Genomic DNA, 19,597 nt, shown 5'->3' on the forward strand with positions numbered 1-19,597 from the left:
ATGATGAAACAGCTTTACAAATCTTTTCAACCACAAATAAGTTTATAGTACGGAATCGATCAAAAATATGGTTAGCACTTCAAATAACAAGTGTATTAATTAAATCGTTACACCACCAATGGTGACAAGTGACTGTGTCATTGAATCATTCATTCAATATATTCATTCAAAAATGCTAATTAATCAAGTAATAAAACAACTGAAGTATTTATGAATGAGTCATTAAATAATTAATTCACAGTTTTTTGAATTCAGATAAATTAACCATTTTAAACAGACTGCAACAATCAACATTTTGTCAAAACCTCTCGTAAATGAAATTATTTGATTCTCAATTCATCCAGAATTCATTCATACATTTTAAAATGCACCTCGTTTTGCATTTTGTGACTTTCAATCGAATAAAAGACTACTTTTCTAGTCATAAAAGATTTCTTAAAAATAGTGTTAAAATAAAGTCTCATCTTGTGAACCCAACATTGTGTATCGTCACACCCTCAGCTGATACATTGTATGAAGTGTAAACAATGAAGTCAGAGATTTGTTTGCAAATAAAGCATGTAAATAATGCATTGACGCTAAGAAGTTCAAGCACAAAGCTATGACACAAATCACTCTCTTGAAGGACATTAATTCTTAAGACATAAATAGTCATTTCAGATGTAAAGCTCTATTATATTACCATTTTTTAGATACAATGTAACCAAACACAACATGATCCTGAAAAGCTTCAGTTTTTTAGCAAACTGCTCTGTTTATTTCCCTTCCCTGAGCCCTCAGGCAAATGTAACAGATGAAATGTGCTACGACTGTCAAAGGTTTTAAAGCCACTGAAAATTCAATTATTCCCACCAAGCTGAAGCAACCTACAGGATATCCTTGATTTTGATGGCATGAATCTGTTAGACATCTAAAGTTATGTCTCGTGAAAGCTTTGAATTAGCATTCTAGTATCCGTTTCTAAATACAAACAGATCCCATGCAAGTTTACCGTGTTGTGAATATGTTTCTGGTTGTGGTGATATTAGCAATTTACCCAGAGGCGGTCATTAATAAATGCACTTGTTTGACATCAGCACAGCAACAGCATCTCTTCCATGTAGCATTCGCCGTCGTCTCGCTTTCAATGGCTTATTCACTTTCTGTTGTGATTGATTCGGCCTTGTCTCTTCGTGAGACAATCATTCAGTCTCTCTTGTTTGTAAGGCAATGCTCAAGGGTGTCGACAGCCTCGCTCTTATATCCCTCACACCGGCATGCAGTGAGAGGCAATGAAAAAAGTGATAAAGTATAAGACAGTTTAAGTATCACTGATAACAAATCTCACCAGAAGTAATAGGTCATCAGGGTAACTTTTACCTACTACTGCGAATTCGGACATGTTTATTTTTGTCATATACAGTATTTATTATATAGTAGGGAAGTATGCTATTTCAGAGGCAGCCAATGTGTAGCTACTACTGCCACACAAACAAAAAGTCAGACGGCGAGAAAAAAGTGTGACGAAAGCAAGAAACTCTACCGATCCATGAAAAAAATGTGTTCTTCAGTGTGGGAGTTTTTCAGAAATTCATAAAGTGTTAGTCAACCTAGTCAGCAGGAAGTGCTGAAAAACAGCAAGTTCTTGTATGCTTTCGAAAGTTATGGTTACAAACTCTCTCTCCACCTCCCTACTGTTATATTTTGAATGTGATTCGTTGGTCAACAGACAAAACAAAATTAAATTAAAAATGAATATTTCATTTTATTTATTTTTTTCAAAAATGTCTTTTAACACAGGGTGGTGATTCGTAGGAAGGAACCAGAAACGTCAGGAATCGTTTAATCTTGTAGAGTGTGTTTTCTCTAGTCGCTAGTTACGCCTTATCGATGACATTACGCACGCTGTTAAAGACGGCAAGTGATGATTGGTGGGGAATCAGCGTTTAGACTGACATGCTTCTTGTCCACCTCTTGACAAGAATATAGGAGTCAAATTCGCATAATCAGACAGAGACTATCGTAACAAACAAAAATATTGGGTCACACTTTATACTTTCATTTAGTCACACTTCAATCCCAATTTGTACTAATAAACAGCCAATATCCTAGTAATATGCATGCTAATATCAAACTACTAAATAGTGAGAATTGGACCTTTAACTAAAGCGTTACCATATTGTGCAGTCTGAACCTGGTATATGACCGACAGTGAATCAGATAACCATCAGATCATTTTATGAACCAAACTCAGATAAATTCCAACAATTTCTGACATGCGTGAGATCTTGAAACTTGTGATACTAAATTCACTAGACATGCGATGATCGCCAGGGTTCGCTCGTGTCACTCAAAATCACCAACTCTCACTGAAAATGACTCCTAGTTACTGCAAGATGCTGACTGTGTGAAAAGGTTTTTGGTGGTGGACATAAGTCTGGTTGCTGTCAGAGCTGATATTGTTTGTTGTGGAGGTGATTTTCCAAGGGTCAGCGGTAGGGAAAATGTAGTGGGCAAAGATTTTTTAACTACATGATTATTTTGGCAAAAGACTTCACAAAGTTTAGGGGCCTTATCATACATCCGGCACAATGTGCCACGACGGAAGTGCTTTTTTGCTAGTTTCAGCCCGACGCAGTTATCATTTTCACGTCAATGATATTCATTCTAATAATTCATTTTTTAACTGTGTTTATTGCATTTACTCTCTTTAGTAGCTAATGAATCATACTCAAAATACAAGTGTAGATAGGCGGAGAGAGTTTGTAACCAATTTTTCAAAACCAAATCTAGAAAGCCTCAAACTACCTGATTGACAGAGAGGTCATGCAAATGACAAGGAAAGAAATGAAAAGTTTATTGGTTTGTGGCTTTAATAGTGACAAAACGGCTCAAATGGTTACTGTAGTGGGCAAAATCAAGTTCTAGTTCACACTCTAGTTCACACAACACAACATGAGTACTTTATACACATCATTAATGCTCCCAAAGGAAGTCTAAGGGGCGGTGAGACCACCTCGCTTACAGTATGTACACAGCTGCTCACTTAGTACAATATTAAGAATTTCTTTCTAGATTCTTTTGCTATTATATCAAACGCCTGTTGCTCAGATTGTCTCCATTTTCTCATTCTTAATTTATTTTTCTTTTGTTCTTCTTTCTCACATTGAAGGCGTTTTGCTTTTGCCACTCCCTGAGCATGACAACCTCTTCACATCGTCATGGCAACATCTTCCACTGCATGGCAAGAGTCAGCTTCCAAGGACCAGCCTGGCTGTGCAGCAATCCAGCTACAGCAAGATGCTTTCTTATATATATATCAGAGACAAAGGGTAAGACCCATATCATTAAATGACTACTGGCTGCCACCACTCATTGAGGAGTAAAAGAAATGCAAATCAACTTTTGAACTAGAAATATGTCTCAAGTGTTTCAAGGTAAGAAGTCAAAATTCTACAACAGATAAATTTAACAGATTTAGAAGCTATTAAGGGGGTATTAATCATAAAATTGTTATGCAGGCACTGAATGAATCTAGACGTTCTAACAATTTTGTCATCATTAATTCACCCATTGTTTCAAAATCTGTATGACTTCCTTTCTTACACAGAACACAAAAGTGGAAACTGACCAATGTTTACTGCTCTTTTCTCAAACTAAAATATACAGTGTTCTTTGAATCGTTCTTTTAATACCTTCAAGGAACTAAATTGATGACTTGATCATAAAAACTAGAATGGTTTACAGTGATCACTGATTAAAATCTTTTCCTTCATTCCAATACGAGGCTGAAGCAAGTAAGTCCACAACGCCGTAAGGGAACTGGTGTCACCCAGCACTCTCCCTCCCAAGCCTTGAAAAAACATACACCCATCCTACTAATCAAACACACATTCACCTCTCCTTCAACAAACATGCAATAATGCATGCACCTCTTCACTGAAACAACAGTATGTAATATTAGATAGGCTAACACTTACCGGTACTTAACAACAATTTACATTCAATCATCAAATTAAAGGGTAATATTAGAGCTAAGAGATATTGTTACAGTGTTCAGACTTGTTAAAAATAGTAAACTAGCATAGAATTTAAAACATACTGTATGCACAGCATCCTGCCAACTATTTTTTATGTAAAAATGTGTGTTATAAAACGACAAATACTTCAAACACTGTGCTACACTGTTATCACTTGACGTCAACTAATATGCAAGTTTAATTCAGTGAATTGCCTCCATCTTGGAAATATATATATGTAGTTATTTATTATTTTTTTTTAATTTTGCATTCATAAAAACAATTCAACAATTTTCAACAATCTAATGCAGCTGATATTACAGTATCCAGCACATCCAGCGCTGTTACAGTATATACATAAATGCATACTACTGTATGTGCAGTATACTGTCTACTTCAAAAATAGTAAAAGTAACATACAGTGTAGTATGATATTAAGAACACAGCCTAGGATCTAAACTTACAACACTGCCATCTGATCGATTACTAAAGACTCACAAGAGGGTTAAATCTGACCTTGCAAAAGAGAAAGACACACATGGCCACATGTGATGGAGGTTTTCTAAACAAACATCCACGTCTACCAACTCCTACATGGATCAACAGGCAAAAAGGAAGAGAGAGACAGAAACAAAGAGAGCAATAAGAGTGTGAAAAGAACATGTGTGTGTGTGTGTGTGTATATGACAGAGATTCCCACCGGCACCATTGGAAGCTAATGGAGAAGAAACACTGCAGACATTTATCTCAGAACAACATGCAGAGCTAACAACCCTGATGGCTGCTCCTGTCTCTGCCACAAGCCTTTGTTCAAGCCCATTAGTGGAAACGCATTGCAAAATAGCACCAAATAGCCACTCAAACCAAAGTGCGCCTCACATACCGGTGCGTAGGGTTGTAAACATCAATATTTGAGGGCAACAACCCAACTTTCTGAAAGGTCTGCACATTTGTTCTCCAAGTGAAAGTCACCACCCTTTTTCATTAGAGACCTAAGGTCACTGGTCAGGAAGGAAATTCTCGGTTTATTCAGCCAATTCCTGTCATTGTATAAAAGGGGGATCTTCATTTGGGGCTTGTCTGTGATTGAAGCCTATAAAACTGCATTTAACTTTTGTAATGTGACATATTTCAAAGCGAAACGATGTTCAACAAGAAAAAATACATTTTGGGAGAAACATTTTATTGATTGGACCATAAAAACAGAGCTTCCTGACCTTCTACAGAGTATACAGTCAATTGTTGAGAACTACTACTCCCCCTCCTGAAATGCCACCGGGAGCCACATTTGAAAAGAATTTCTGACCAGGAAGTGGAGAATGAAAGTTCAAGTTCACCCTTGAGAGCATCTCAATGCTAACACCTTACTAACTGTACATTATTTGTACATACTGTACATTAAAACTTACTGAAATCTAGTTAATCATTAACACAGTATTTTAAAGCTTGTAAGGCTAAATCAACTACATTAGTTAATATTAACCAATAGCCAATGTGCCACAGCCACAAAGCAAAAGTAGTTTTTAGAAGTGGAGTACTTTGAAAAAAGATTACAAAGATGTTTTCCTGTGAAATAGCATGCTCAGGTGAGCACAATAAGACCAAGAAAAGTAATTCCCTATTGACTTCACAAAAATCAAGTAGGACAGAACTCAGAAGAATAGGTGGGAGTGACTTGCAAAAAGAAAGTTAAAGACATTTACAGACAAAAATAGAGAGCGGGGAACAAAGATCAGACATTCAGACAAGACAAGTGATGGGCTGAATGATATTGGAGATGGAAAATAATAGAAAAAAGGAAAACATCTCCCTATAGCTATTATTTCAAAGATGAGAGGATATCTAAGTAGTGGCACAATTAGGTTGCAGTTGATAGAGACAAAACATGAAACAGAATAGCACCCCAGACCAGCAATAAGAACCAGAGTCGAATGATACGGTAGGAGCCCACACAAAATCCTTTCACAAGCAGCACCACGAGTAGGTATTAAACTGGTATATACAGTGAGGAAAATAAGTATTTGAACATCCTGCTATTTTGCAAGTTCTCCCACTTCACAAAAAAAATCCAGAAATCCCAATGTATGATTTTTTAACTCTTTATTTGTATGATACAGCTGCAAATAAGTATTTGAACACCTGTCTATCAGCTATAATTCTGACCCTCAAAGACCTGTTAGTCTGCCTTTAAAATGTCCACCTCCACTCCATTTATTATCCTAAATTAGATTAGCACCTTTTTGAGGTTGTTAGCTGCATAAAGACATCTGTCCACCCCCTACAATCAGTAAGAATCCAACTACTAACATGGCCAAGACCAAAGAGGTGTCCAAAGACACTAGAGACAAAATTGTACACCTCCACAAGGATGGAAAGGCCGGGGGGTTACAATATTGCCAAGCAGCTTGGTGAAAAAAGGTCTACTGTTGGAGCAATCATTAGAAAATGGAAAAAGCTGAACATGACTGTCAATCTCCCTCGGACTGGGGCTCCATGCAAGATCTCACCTTGTGGGGACTCAATGATCCTAAGAAAGGTGAGAAATCAGCCCAGAACTACACGGGAGGAGCTGGTCAATGACCTGAAAAGAGCTGCGACCACCGTTTCCAAGGTTACTGTTGGTAATACACTAAGACGTCATGGTTTGAAATCATGAATGGCACGGAAGGTTCCCCTGCTTAAACCAGCACATGTCAAGGCCCGTCTTAAGTTTGCCAATGACCATTTGGATGACCCAGAGGAGTCATGGGAAATGGGTCAGATGAGACCAAAATAGAACTTTCTGGTCATAATTCCACTAACCGTATTTGGAGGAAGAAGAATGAGTACCATCCCAAGAACACCATCCCTACTGTCTGTGGAACATGGGGGTGGTAGCATCATGCTTTGGGGGTGTTTTTCTGCACATGGGACAGGGCGACTGCACTGTACGTATTAAGGAGAGGATGACCGGGAAACGTTTGACCTCTGTAATTGCAAACAAAGGCTACTGTACCAAATATTAACAATGATTTTCTCAGGTGTTCAAATACTTATGTGCAGCTGTACCATACAAATACATATTTTAACAAAAATGACACATTGTGATTTTTATTTTACTTTTTATGATGTCTCTCACAGTGGACATGCACCTACGATGATTTGTCATGCCATATGAAATTATCCTGACAAACAGTCTGACAGTACTGTCAGTGGTCTGACACATGGATGAGGACAGGAGATGATGTGTTGACACGCTGGCACTGGAGCTTATTTGGAAACTCCTCCGGAAATCCAAACGCTGTCAATACGTCTACCATGAAGTCAAACCAATTTTGCCTATCTGAAACCAAAGGTTACTTTTTTTAGGTCCTGTGAAATGTTTGTCCCTTTCAATTGCCTTCCACCATCTGCTGAGGCCAAAACACTAATTTGTCATGTCAAGTTTGGATCTCGCTGGTCCTTTCCCACGGGAAAACGCGGGAGCTGTGGGTAGCAGTAGGGGAGAGGTACCACGGAGCATCTCGCTGTCCTACAGGTCTGTCACGACTCCTGTTGCCCTGAAGCTCCTCTCTGCTCACCACTGATAAAGACCTGCATGCTGTGTGAGAGTGTATGTTTACACACCCACACCATGTTTTCAGCTGTTCCTTTTTATTTCCGAACCCTCCCAATGCTTTGAGAATGTGTCATAACTTGTTGAGGGAAGCGAACAAGGTGTTCTGAAGGTTCTGAGCTTGTCAGTTGGACTGATGCGATTAAGCCATGTAGACTAAAGTCTCAGATACAACCCATCAGAAAGCCTGGCATATGTTTCCTTTTTTGTTATTCTGGCACCTTTCACACTTGTGGGTTGAGAAAGAAAACTCGTTGATTCAGTCTGTGGCCTTTTTCCTTGATTTTTGATTCTGAAGGTGCAATATGACATGAGTGAAAAAGATGCAATGAGAAATAAAGGTACAGTCTGTTCTACATGTTGTACCGTGTACCTGGATGTCAATAGTTCTGCTGAATTTTCCAGTAGACAACAAATCAAGGGTTGTGAAAATCAGAAGTGACCAAGCATATACCCCAACTTTCTTGTTTTCATTGCCGTCAAATTAAATATGCCATCTACTCTGACTAAGGGCTTTTTTTTGTATAGGTAATCCAGTTGACCTTGTGTAATTATTGAAGCTGGGCACACTACTCATTTTTCATTCAAATCTATGCTTATTACTACTTTGCAGCATCTCAGCACCAGAGGATGTCCCTCGTTTGAAAAGATATATTGACATGCTTTCTCTCAAGGGTAGGTGGGTGACTGAAGCACATTTATCTGCACCAGATGTCCTCTATAGGCGATTGCTCGCATTCACCACCTCTCATTCAACAGCATCCGCTTCCTCAATCTCTCCACTCCTCCTCTCTTTCCTTTTTCAGCCCCCATTCTGCACTGAGTCACACAAACCGTGAGGCATAAGGGAGCTTCCGGCATCCTCTGGCATTATGCTGGCAAGTGTGAGAACCGTTACCCAGATAAGGAGCTTGCAATTATGTTTTTGACCTTTGACAAGCTCTTCTTCCTCCTTGCGATCTCCACCCTCGGTCACTCTTTAAAGTGACCGAGTCAACCCCTCGATCTCCTGATCTGCACTCTTTTCTAACATAACAACCCCTCTCTGAAGTCTTGATTTTCCAGCTCTAAATCTGAGCTCAACAGACTCAAGGCTCCCCACTTCACATCACTACAATCACCAATGAGATCTGTATTAGGTGTAAAAGAAAAACAAGAAAAGCAAATGTTTTTAGGAAGGAATTGCCATATATTTTGATTGTTTCACAAATAGCGAGAAAAAGGAGCCCGAGAGTAATATTTCAGAGTGAACAAATGAAAAAGCTGATAGACAAATAAATAAATCAACTAAAATTTGACCATTTTGAGATAAGGTTTTGAATTTGTGCAAGGACAAATTAGATTTGAAAGCTATAAGGAGGGTTAGACACAACGTCATCTGGACTACTTTTATGTTGAAAGAAAAAATTACTGATAACCTCATTTAAGATAAATATTGGGTCAAATAAGTAAGTAAAGAGAACAATACATTTACATTAACCCTCAACCAAGTGAATTGGCTTCTACCTATGTGCACAACCATTCATAAAGGAACAGTTTAAAAAGTACTATAACAGAAACACACAATTGAATCAGAGAATAGTGCAAGCTGACGGATAAAGCATGAAAGTCAGAATGATTGCTTATATAAAGTGTCATTCCCAATTTCACACAAAAGGATCAACCGAACCCAGCACGTTTCATTCGATCCGTAGTGGAAACACACACACACACACACACACACACACATAAAGGACATGCCAGGTAAGCAGGTTAATGTTCCTGTATTGCCATATACAGAATTACTTACTTCCGGATCAGCATTCATATTGAGTTCTGTTCTATGCACAAAAACAACAAGACTGCAGAGTACTGTACAGCATATCATGGAGCCACCAGTAGAAAAGCTTCAGTTTTGAGACAAGCAGTTCTGGGAGCAGTTTGTCAAATTAAATAAGCATTTGCTTCTTTACAGCAGGTGTTTAGCCATGATTTATTCACTATTTAATCTATGTAATATTTTTTTTTTTTTCAATAAAAAAGATGTGATGCTTGAACAGATATTCAGATCAACCACATTTGTGCAAATCCAAATAAAACACTAACACTGACACAGTACAAAGTTTGTCAAATATTAAGCTGCCATTGGCTGTGACTAAATAAGAAACAACACCCTAGCACTTGGTTAGCATGTTACAAACCCTATGGGCATCATTAGATAGAGAGATTCTGACTGTGTAAAACCATTCAAAAAATAGACCACGGTTTAATGGGGATGGAGGGCGACATACAGATATCTGGATAGCATTGTAAACTGGACAAACAAATCATTAATTTCGACCATGAAGCTCAGTACAGATAAGACAGCAAAGCTGATAGATTGTCTTTGCCCTGCATAATGCACCATGGCACATTCACTACACTGCAAAGTTCCTGCTTGGCTTCTGGTAGAGCCTAAACCTTATTCAGGAGGAGACAGAGATTACATGGGTAGGTGGGTAATTACCCTGTGCAGGAGATTTCAGTGAGCACAATTGTATTTCAGAGTTGTCGCCACTCCACAACGCCTCATAAATGCACCTGCTGTTCCCTACAGATTATCACAAAGTCGATTCTTTTGCAAGGTTTTCGATAACAAAATTTTCTATACTGATATATCGATACCGATTCCTGAACAATACTTCTTTCGATACCAATTTTATGAAATCCGCTTTTTTTTTTTTCAGTTTTGTAGACTTTTTTAAGCAACAATGTTAAAGTTTTATATGTTTCCTAATCATTTAACAACATGTAGCCTATTCTTTAATTCAATGAGTGCATTGATTCTTCTTTAACATAATGCATTGTTTAACAATGAAACAGAATGAAATTAATTAAAATGCGTCTGCCTCTGATAACAGATTGAAACGATTATGTACACCAAATGCTATACAAATAAATGTGAATTGAATTAAATATAGGAGATTGGAGGGTGGGATAAATTCCTTGCCGCAAAGCACTGGCAAAAGAAAAAATGTGTCAGGAAAAAATAGCAAGGAGATATTTTAATTGTTTATTAATAAACACGATTCTACTGAGTGTGTTGACTGCAAAGATGACTATGGCGACGCTGACTCATCATTTCTGCATCATTCCTCTACATGGTATACATAATCAAACTATTTATTTCTAATTTTTTCGTTTAAAAGTAGACATATTTTGACCGTCTATAGGCCTATTTGTAATGTCTGTGAGGCAAGTATCCTATACGCCAAGTTTCGCTTCATTTGTGACGCGCTCCAGTTCTTGTAAACCAGGGTGTTAGTTAATAATTGGTTGACCAAAAAACAGTGCCGAAAAACAAGACTTGTTTCGATACTCGGTAGTATCGAGGCAATTCGGTCGGTACCTAAAAAGTATCGAACTCCATACACAGCCCTAGTCAGAACCTACCTGCAGACTTCTCACAAACAGTGAGTTCCTCACAGACTGTCAGTGTTCGGAAACTTCCTTTATACAGTAAACTTGCCCCAAATGTGCCCTATAGAACAGAGTGCAAAGCAGGGTGAGCACCCACTGAACCTTGCCGTGACTTCCTATCGCCGCACTGCAAGGAGATGGCCTTACATAACACTGTGGAGATATGCATCTCATGGAGAGCAAAACTGACAAGAGAAGGGAAATGTGACAAAGAAGACAGGACGTTGCCTCCAGCGAGGCATCCGCCTGCCAATCTCCCCCACCAGAGTCAAGAACTCATCTCCCGTAGAGAAACAGAGGCAAGTCTGCTTGCATAAACTAAATCATACAGCTATTCAGAAGAGGAAAACAGACCTAAAAACTATGCACAAAACTGTGCTAAGGGATTAGGCATATGTGGAGGGATGAGTGGGACATCCATCAGTGTGATTTCCAGGCTGCTGTTTGCCATCAAGAAATGGATAAGCTATCATAATAGCAAGTACATGAGCGCAAACATATGGGGCTTCTCTTCAGAAAAAAATGGGAAACAATGAACAGATGAGAAAATAAAGCTGAAAAATGAAAGGAGGGATGCAGAGAGAAAAAGGTATGAAATAAATGCATGGAGAAAGAGAGAGAGAAAAAAATCTCAGCCCACTTGACAGTCAGAGTGTAAAGCAAAAGGAAAGGAAACAATTTGTGAGGACAGAAGCAAGCTCTCATCTGCAGGGAATCTTGGCACTGGCTCATAAACAGAGATTAGTCTCCCAGTGGGCAGATATTCACATTTAGATTTAGTTATTCAGCAGACACTCCTACTCATATTAGCAGTGTGCAAACATACTGTACGAGTATAGCCATTCCTTATTTATACATATTGAATAAAAATGGGTATAAAATGCTTAATAAAATTGGAGGCCAGTCGACTAGCCATCACGTGGAACCGAAACACAGAAACTGGACTGCAGTCATTTCCCAAAAGTTAGTTCGTGTGGAAATATTACACGCTAGCAGAGAAAATATTGTACAAGGTGCAGCAATCACAATGCTAGAAATATGCCACCGAAGAACCAGCACCTTGAAGGTTTGAACCCTCATCACTATGAGATGCTGAGACTGAGCATGCCCAGAAGTCGTCTCCTCCAAGGGTGTATAACGGTCCTGTTCATCAGTGACTAATGAATCTGAGGCTGCTAGAGACCATGTGTCCAGTTCCTCCCTAGAACATTTAGCTGCTGGATCGAATCTGGACAACAAGGGGTTAGGCCTGTAGTCACCTGTACTCTGTTGGCGAAGTTGTTTCCTTCTGCTACTCACTCACTGTCTGAACGCCCTGCACAGCATTAGCTCAGCTACCAGGTGGGATAGTATTGCATCCGGGGTTAGATCCTTCCTTTGAGGCCATTCAGTTTTTCTAGCAGAGCTCTAGCTACCAGTCTGAACTTTGGTTTTGACTGGCACCAAAAATCTTTAATTTCAGGTTCAAATTTTGCCAAACATTGTTGCCTAACCTCCAAAGGCATCAAATTACATTCTGGGTCAATTAAAGCCTCCCTAAGATATTCAATGCCTAGAAGAACATTGAACACGAGCATCCATAAGGTCCATTTGAACTAAACACGTGGAACATGAGGCAGCCATTATACCTATAACTTTAAGAAAAACAACCATCACCATGGTCAACCAATTATTAACTAACACCCTGGTTTACTAGTGAGCGCAACTGCAATGCAGTTGGATTATTTCATACAGTAATGTCATTTTTTCAATGTTATTTTATTTTTGTCAGCATTTCATCAAAGATTCAACCATGAATTTCACATTACTGAAGGAGAAAGTGAGGGCATTTCAAGCTGAAGCTGAACTCTATGGACTTTGCAAAAATATAATGGCTAAAAACAAAAAACAAAAAAAACAAATCAAATCCATAAAGGAATGGATGAATGAAAGAAATGGAGTGTTACAGAATGGGAAATCACAGATTTTCCTCATAGAAATGCGTGCAGCTTAAACTGGGTAGTATAGGTACGAAACCCCTATATCACATATTTGACTGCAGTTTGTAACTAAGCTCCAACATATAGTGGATCTCTCGTATTATAGTATTATTCACCTGGTCACCCTATTCACCTCGAACTGTCAACATTTATTGACAATGAGGAAAACTGTAAAAAGGATGTTTCGTATTCTTCATGAAAAAGTGGTGTTACAATCGAACATCTTGCTAGCATTACAATTCTGACATAATATAATTCAGTTCATCATCTCGGGCAAGTATTACACAACTGTCTTATATGAAACATTCCCAACACTGGCATTTGGGAGATCCCTGAAATGTGCTAACAAGGCCCTGAACAGGTCCATGACGAGCTTTCTCTCAATCGTGTGAGTAATCCATTAAGAACGAGGTACACAAAATCTGATTAGCAATAGTTTACCTTCCACTCTTCATTGAATTTGAATTTTATTTACCTTTAACTGAGATTTAATGACGGTGTATTATTGCCATGAGACAGTAATGTGCGATAATCCCTACGGGGATGTCGGTTTTATTTACAGGTGAAGCACCTCTTGGCACCTTTATTACACCTTCCATATTTCAGGTTACAGAACTAGCCAGTGGCAATAACATAAGACAATGACATTCAAATAACGAGTGCGATCTGGATTACATACAAATGAAGGGAACAGGCTGAAGCCACTTTTAGTAAGCATCCAAGGAATTATGCCTGGTGTCAGTCATAGGCAAAAATGTGCCAGAATCCCAAACACGTGCCCTGAAACGGGCAAATCCATTGTTGTACTGAATTTCAGTCTATCAGCATGTGCTCCGTGTATAAGAAAGAAAAACACTGTAAGAGAAGTCATAACAAAAATAAACGGCCATCATTCAGATTGAAGGATACCTTCGATAACAGGTTTACAGATTCTGAAAGGCAGTGTTACCTTGACAGTGTAACTGAGATTAAAGAAGCGCAGTAATATTATGTATAATAATGCATTCAACATATGCAAGATCTTGAACAAAGTCATCTAGACACTCTGGACTGCTCAAAAGACAAAAGATGTGTATATGTATCCCAAGTGACTATAAAGGGGGAACCAGCAGCATACTTACACTGACTTTTTTCTTTCGTGTGGATTGGAATATCAAAAGTGAAAGATGGCTGATCACATGCAGCACAGTAAAGGAGTCCTAATCCCAACCTGCACCATATCCATGAGGAAAATAAAGGAATCAAGGAACACTTGAGCAGCACCTGATCAGATCTGCAAAGCCAGGAAGGTTCCCTTCCCATTTAGGCAGCAAAGCTATTTCTATGCGCCATGACAGAAAAATCAATAATATGCCCCTAGCTTCTCTCAAGATCTCCTCCAACTGAGAATATTTATTCAACACAGACTAAAGGAAGAGTTATTTCTTCTCGATTTACGTATAAATAAGGGCAATCCTTATGTCGTCTGACTATTATGGAGTTGTGCCCTTAAGCATTTTGATTGAACAATCAAATTCTAAGTTTACTGGAGGTCATGGGGTTTTATTGGGCATGCATAATTCAGCTTTCTTCCGTTTTATCATAGACTCATATTTGTGAACAACACTGACTATGTTTACATGTGCACCAATGCGATTATTTCCAATAATCAAAGTAAGGAGTTAATTGAGATGTTTACATGACACAAGCAAACCTCTTCATTACCATTTACACGCAGTTTTTAATTATTCTGATACTGGTCACAGAGTTCATTCATGAAGTTGCGGGAAAACATGCGACGATCTGTGTACGTCCGAGCACGTGCGCACTTTGGTCAGCTCCTGGCAAGGAGGTATTTATGTGTAGTTGTAGTGTGGTTTATGAATTAAAAATGAAAAGAAAAAAAAATATTATATTAATGTAGGCCACTATACCAGGATCCATGGCAAGTGCCTTTCTAAATAGTCAATAAGGTGTCATGGTTTGGTTGGTTTTTACTAGCATGACCCCATTAATGCACCAACTACACTGTCTGACTTCACAAACAAAAAGTAATCTCCATTAATGGCCATTTTAACTGGATTTATATCTGATGCAAATATTTCATTATATTGTTCCTTATATTTTTACCTGTCTGCTGCCCTTGTCCTAGTTCAGGATAGTCACTTATGGTGCCATCAGTCATGTGCCACTTGTTGTTTGTGGGAAGGTAGTTTATGCATAAAATTAAGATTCAGACATATTTCTGAAAGGTTAAGATTAGCACCAGGAAATGTAACTTACAGGTCCCACAGGTGCAGAGCTGATGACCGGCTATTATCAGTCCTTTTTATAACAGTTGCTTATATTTCTTGAAGTGAATGGATTATACAGAATCTAAAAACACCAATAGGATGAGTCCAAAAGCTGTATATGTTAGAGATAGTGGGTGTGTGCTGGTAAAAATAGCATCTGTGTTTGCTCTCATAAGTGATTCCACATCACACCAAAAGGAGAGAAACAATTTCAAAACAAAGCTGCTGTTCAATGATATACAGTAAAGCTCGTTCAAATATTTAGTTAGTGGATCTATCTATTAATCAAAATTCCCTTTTACACGGTGTTAGAACAAAATTGTGAGTTGGACATGTGTACACAACCACACCATTATGATTAAAAAAAAATCCACCCACTCATTTTTGTATATAATTCCCATAAATCATAAAAAGTTTCTCAAAATGAGTTTGCGTTCCAATACATTTTGACGTCACAATGGAACAGGCCCCGACCACGACTGGTGACAGAATCTCGAGTCCAATCTAACCCAATATTAGATTGGATACTGCCTTGAGTAAGCCCTTTACAGTCCGTCATGTTTATCTCCTTGCTAGAGCCGCTATTGGAAACACAAAAGTGCCTCAGCTACATAATCAACAATCTAAATATTCTGTTAATGAAACTTCACAGACATATGGGGACACTTAGAATTATAGCCAATTACATTGGATCTTATAAAAAGCGGCATAATGTGTCTCCTTTAAGGAGATATTTCACCCAAAAAATGAAAATTCTGTCATCATTCACTCCGACTCATGATGTACCTAAGCCTGAAAATGCTGATTAACTAGTTGACTTTCAGTGGATGATGATCAAAAAGATGTTTTGATTATTCTCTCATTTGTGTTCCGAAGATGAAAGAAAGCATTGGTTTGGAATGACGGAATTTTAAGTCTCCGCACAATATACTATGCCAAAAATTTTATCAAAATTATTACCATGACGCAGTGTGACCAAGAGTAACCCCTGAAATGATCAAAATTATGTTTTTGTATTTACAGTGATATTGCACGCTGTTACCTCAGAGTAACAAATCCATTTGTACACATTTTAAGCACAATGCTGCATATAATCTGACAACAGAAATATGAAGAGATGTCATGAAGCAATAAAAAGTTGTTCTTGGTCACAGTACATCCTGGTGGTCATTTTAAGATCCTTTTCTGGCATGGAGCACAGAGTTGCTCAGTTTTGCTCTGGAGAACTGTCTTCAGAAAAGCAATTTTACTCTTTTTTTTCTCACATCATAAATAAGTCACACATTGGTATGCCATGTTATTTATGCAATGAGGAATATTGTGCATATATCAGGGGTCATGTTTTTTTTATATACATGCATTATTTAATTATTATAACAAACTTTTTAGAATTTACATTTCAGGTGAATTCTGGTAAAAGGTTTAACATAGTACATTTTATAAAGATTGTCATGTTGCAGTTAGTGTAAAATCACACTAATCTTTAATATAAGAAACTTGTTTAACATTATTTAACATCCCTCAATTTCACTACACATTTTTTAATAAATAAAAGCATGATTGATTTCATTGCATTGTCACATAAGCAACATACCTAAACAGGATTTGTTAAAGGAAGTCCTGGCTTTTGCACACAAAAAAAGCTATCAAATATGTTCTAACTTAGAATGAGAGGGTTAAAGCCTGATACTAACCTATTTTATTTTATTTTTAATATATTTTTATTTAAAAGGGACAATAGACAGTAAAAAAAACTGTCCCAGAATTAGCTAGAGAGCTCAATTTCATCTTAATCAGAGCTATATTTTATTTTATTAATGCTTAATTGATTTAGCTTGATCCTCTAAATAGTTCTTAACTGACACAGGTAAAAGGGCAGTAAATAAACATATTTCAGTCACCCATGTGAGTGTGGTGCACAAGAATTTGCAGTTGTCAGACTTACAAATCTTTTCTAAAAGCTGTAAAAAAAAAAAAAAAAACCTTTTGTAAAAAGACAGAAGTTTGGAAGCGCCAATATCAGTAACGTTAGATTGACTTGGTTAAGTGCAGCTCTCGCGCATTTATTTCAAGCGCGAAATATTGTAAACATAAACAATGTTTAACGGTCACTCACCTTCTGCTGACGACGAGCCATATCTGTTGGCTGTTTCGCGTTAAATGGATATGCGATACATCTCAACACAAAGACATAAATCTGTAGTTTAATTTTCCTCTCCGTCTCCTCTTTCTTAATTCTCTCCTGCTCGGTTTTGTCCACCTCAGCTGGAGAAGGGACATGTTCCTTGGGTTGGATACGCGGGGCGTCCGACGTCTTTTCGGGTTTGGTACTCTTTTTAACAGGTTTCCCAGGTTTAACGGGCGGTTCGTCCTCAGGTGGTAGTTCTCCCTCAGATTCATCGCTGGAGGACGGGTCCAGCATTATCGACAGTCAAGAGACGACAACTCCTCACAGCTGTGGGAAAAGCTACGAAACCCGAGAGGTTTCTGACAACCTCGACCAAAAAAGCTGAGTTCTTTTCTTTTTTTTCTGGGAGAATGACAAAATGTGTCAGTCGCGAGACTTTTGAGGGCGGAGTCAGTTCGAGAACGGTTCGATGACGATGGGATTGAGCCACATTCTTTTTTTCTCTCTCTTGAGAAAAAAGCGCGAGTGTGTGGAGTGCAGAGTTATGCAGCGAGACAGGTAGGCAACCTGTGGCATGGACAACATGCAACACGTGGGAGGTTCCCTTCTTAAAGGTACAGTCTGTAGATTCCGACACAACTTTATGCTTTTTCATGTTTCATTTTACACCACAATATATTGGTTTGCACATTTGCACATATAAGTGTAAAATTCACAAAAAGTCATGGCTGTGCAAAAGGAAAAAATTATGAAATTTAATGCCAATGTGTGTCTACACCCAAAATTGCTAGTAACTTATTTTTTAGTAATTAGTTCAAAGCTGCTAAAAAGTATGCTCTATGAATATGTGTAGTATGAAAGTGGATTTACTATACTATATTCGCCATGTGTTGTCATTATCATGTCATGTGACCTACCAGCTTCAGGGTCATCACAAATCCTCTCCGTGGCCTCATGGGTTAGTAAAGTGTCCATCATACACACCTCAGACTCCTGCCAGAAGAAGTACTGTAGGTCATCCAGGTACTTTTTACCTAGTCTATTATGACTACTGTATATTCAGACATACTTTTTGTCACATAGCCTACTGTTTTTGTGGGCAATAGTAGCCTTTAGAGTGTGCATGGATCCACACTTCAAAAAATCTACCGGAAATAGTAGATAATCTGGGGACTTTTGACAAACTTTTTTTAACCTTTTTAAACAGCTTCTCAAACAAGAAAAAATGTGTTCGACAGAACTTGATTTTGTCCATCACTGAATCGTTGTCGCTTGCTATTGCTCCGATCTCGTGAGTGACAGGTTGTCTCACCCTTGCCAGTAAACACTTCATCCGAAAATAGATGTGGCTGCAAGAGGAAGGGATTTTCTGAAATATTCCATCAACATGAATTGACAGCAAAGTGAAAAATATTACAATCATTACAAAATGTACCCTCACAGCCACTTTCAGTCACAGATAATTTGAGGTAAGTGCGGCACGCATTAATTACAAGCACAAAATATCCTAAACAGTGGTTAACGGTCACTCACCTTCTGCCTTGATTAAAGCAACCTTTTCACTGCTTTCCAGAGACTGAACCACAAGTCATTCATTTCTAATAGAGAGGGTGAAAAGGTAGATTCAGGAATAAATTGGTCACAGACAGTGAAAAGGCACCTCACCCAGTGTCAAGGGAAAGCTAATTTAATCATGGAAATTTCATGTGACAAATATCTGAACAATTAAAGCAAACCACAGTTCATATTCAGCTTGCTGACCTGTGTGCCCAGGGAGAAATGATATGATGATGATGACTCAGTGCTTGGAGAAAAGCTATTCCTAAAGGTTCAACTTAATAGTCCTTGCTCCATAATTAAGTATAAGAAATAAGTATTATTACATAATCAGATTAGACCCTTCATACAGAATGTCATTAAATCAGACATTACTGAACAGTGACCTTGAATTACAATGGCTGGAGGATCCCAGCATAAATTTTGATAATGTCGGTGGATTACAGAATTAGTTCTCATCACTGCCTCACTTTGAGAACAAATAGTAGCCCAAGCCCATTTAGATGGCACATTAGTGCCTCCTCTTTTGTTTTACATTAGTTCTGAAGTCTTATATGTTTTTATTATTGTAGTAGTTTTCCCTCCTAATGAAAATGGGAAGACATTATTTTATTGAGATCGATACTTTC

General features: G+C 38.1%; 1 protein-coding gene across 14 annotated transcripts in view; it reads right to left on the reverse strand.

Moving 5' to 3' along the window:
- The window catches only part of cadps2 (calcium dependent secretion activator 2), a 103,484-nt gene extending 85,514 nt beyond the window's left edge, over window positions 1–17,970 (reverse strand). For 12 of the 14 annotated variants that reach the window (XM_039657944.2, XM_039657955.2, XM_039657952.2 and 9 more), the window contains exon 1: window positions 17,400–17,970. In XM_039657944.2, coding sequence (XP_039513878.2) covers window positions 17,400–17,705 — 306 coding nt within the window. In that variant the 5' untranslated portion in view covers window positions 17,706–17,970. The remainder of the gene's footprint in view (window positions 1–17,399) is intronic. The other 2 variants (XM_039657963.2, XM_039657960.2) reach the window with 1 other exon arrangement.
- Window positions 17,971–19,597: the final 1,627 nt, after the last annotated feature.

The sequence above is a fragment of the Pimephales promelas genome, chromosome 25, assembly GCF_988280905.1.
Source record: "Pimephales promelas chromosome 25, fPimPro1.hap1.1, whole genome shotgun sequence".
Classification (NCBI taxonomy): Eukaryota; Metazoa; Chordata; class Actinopteri; order Cypriniformes; family Leuciscidae; genus Pimephales; species Pimephales promelas.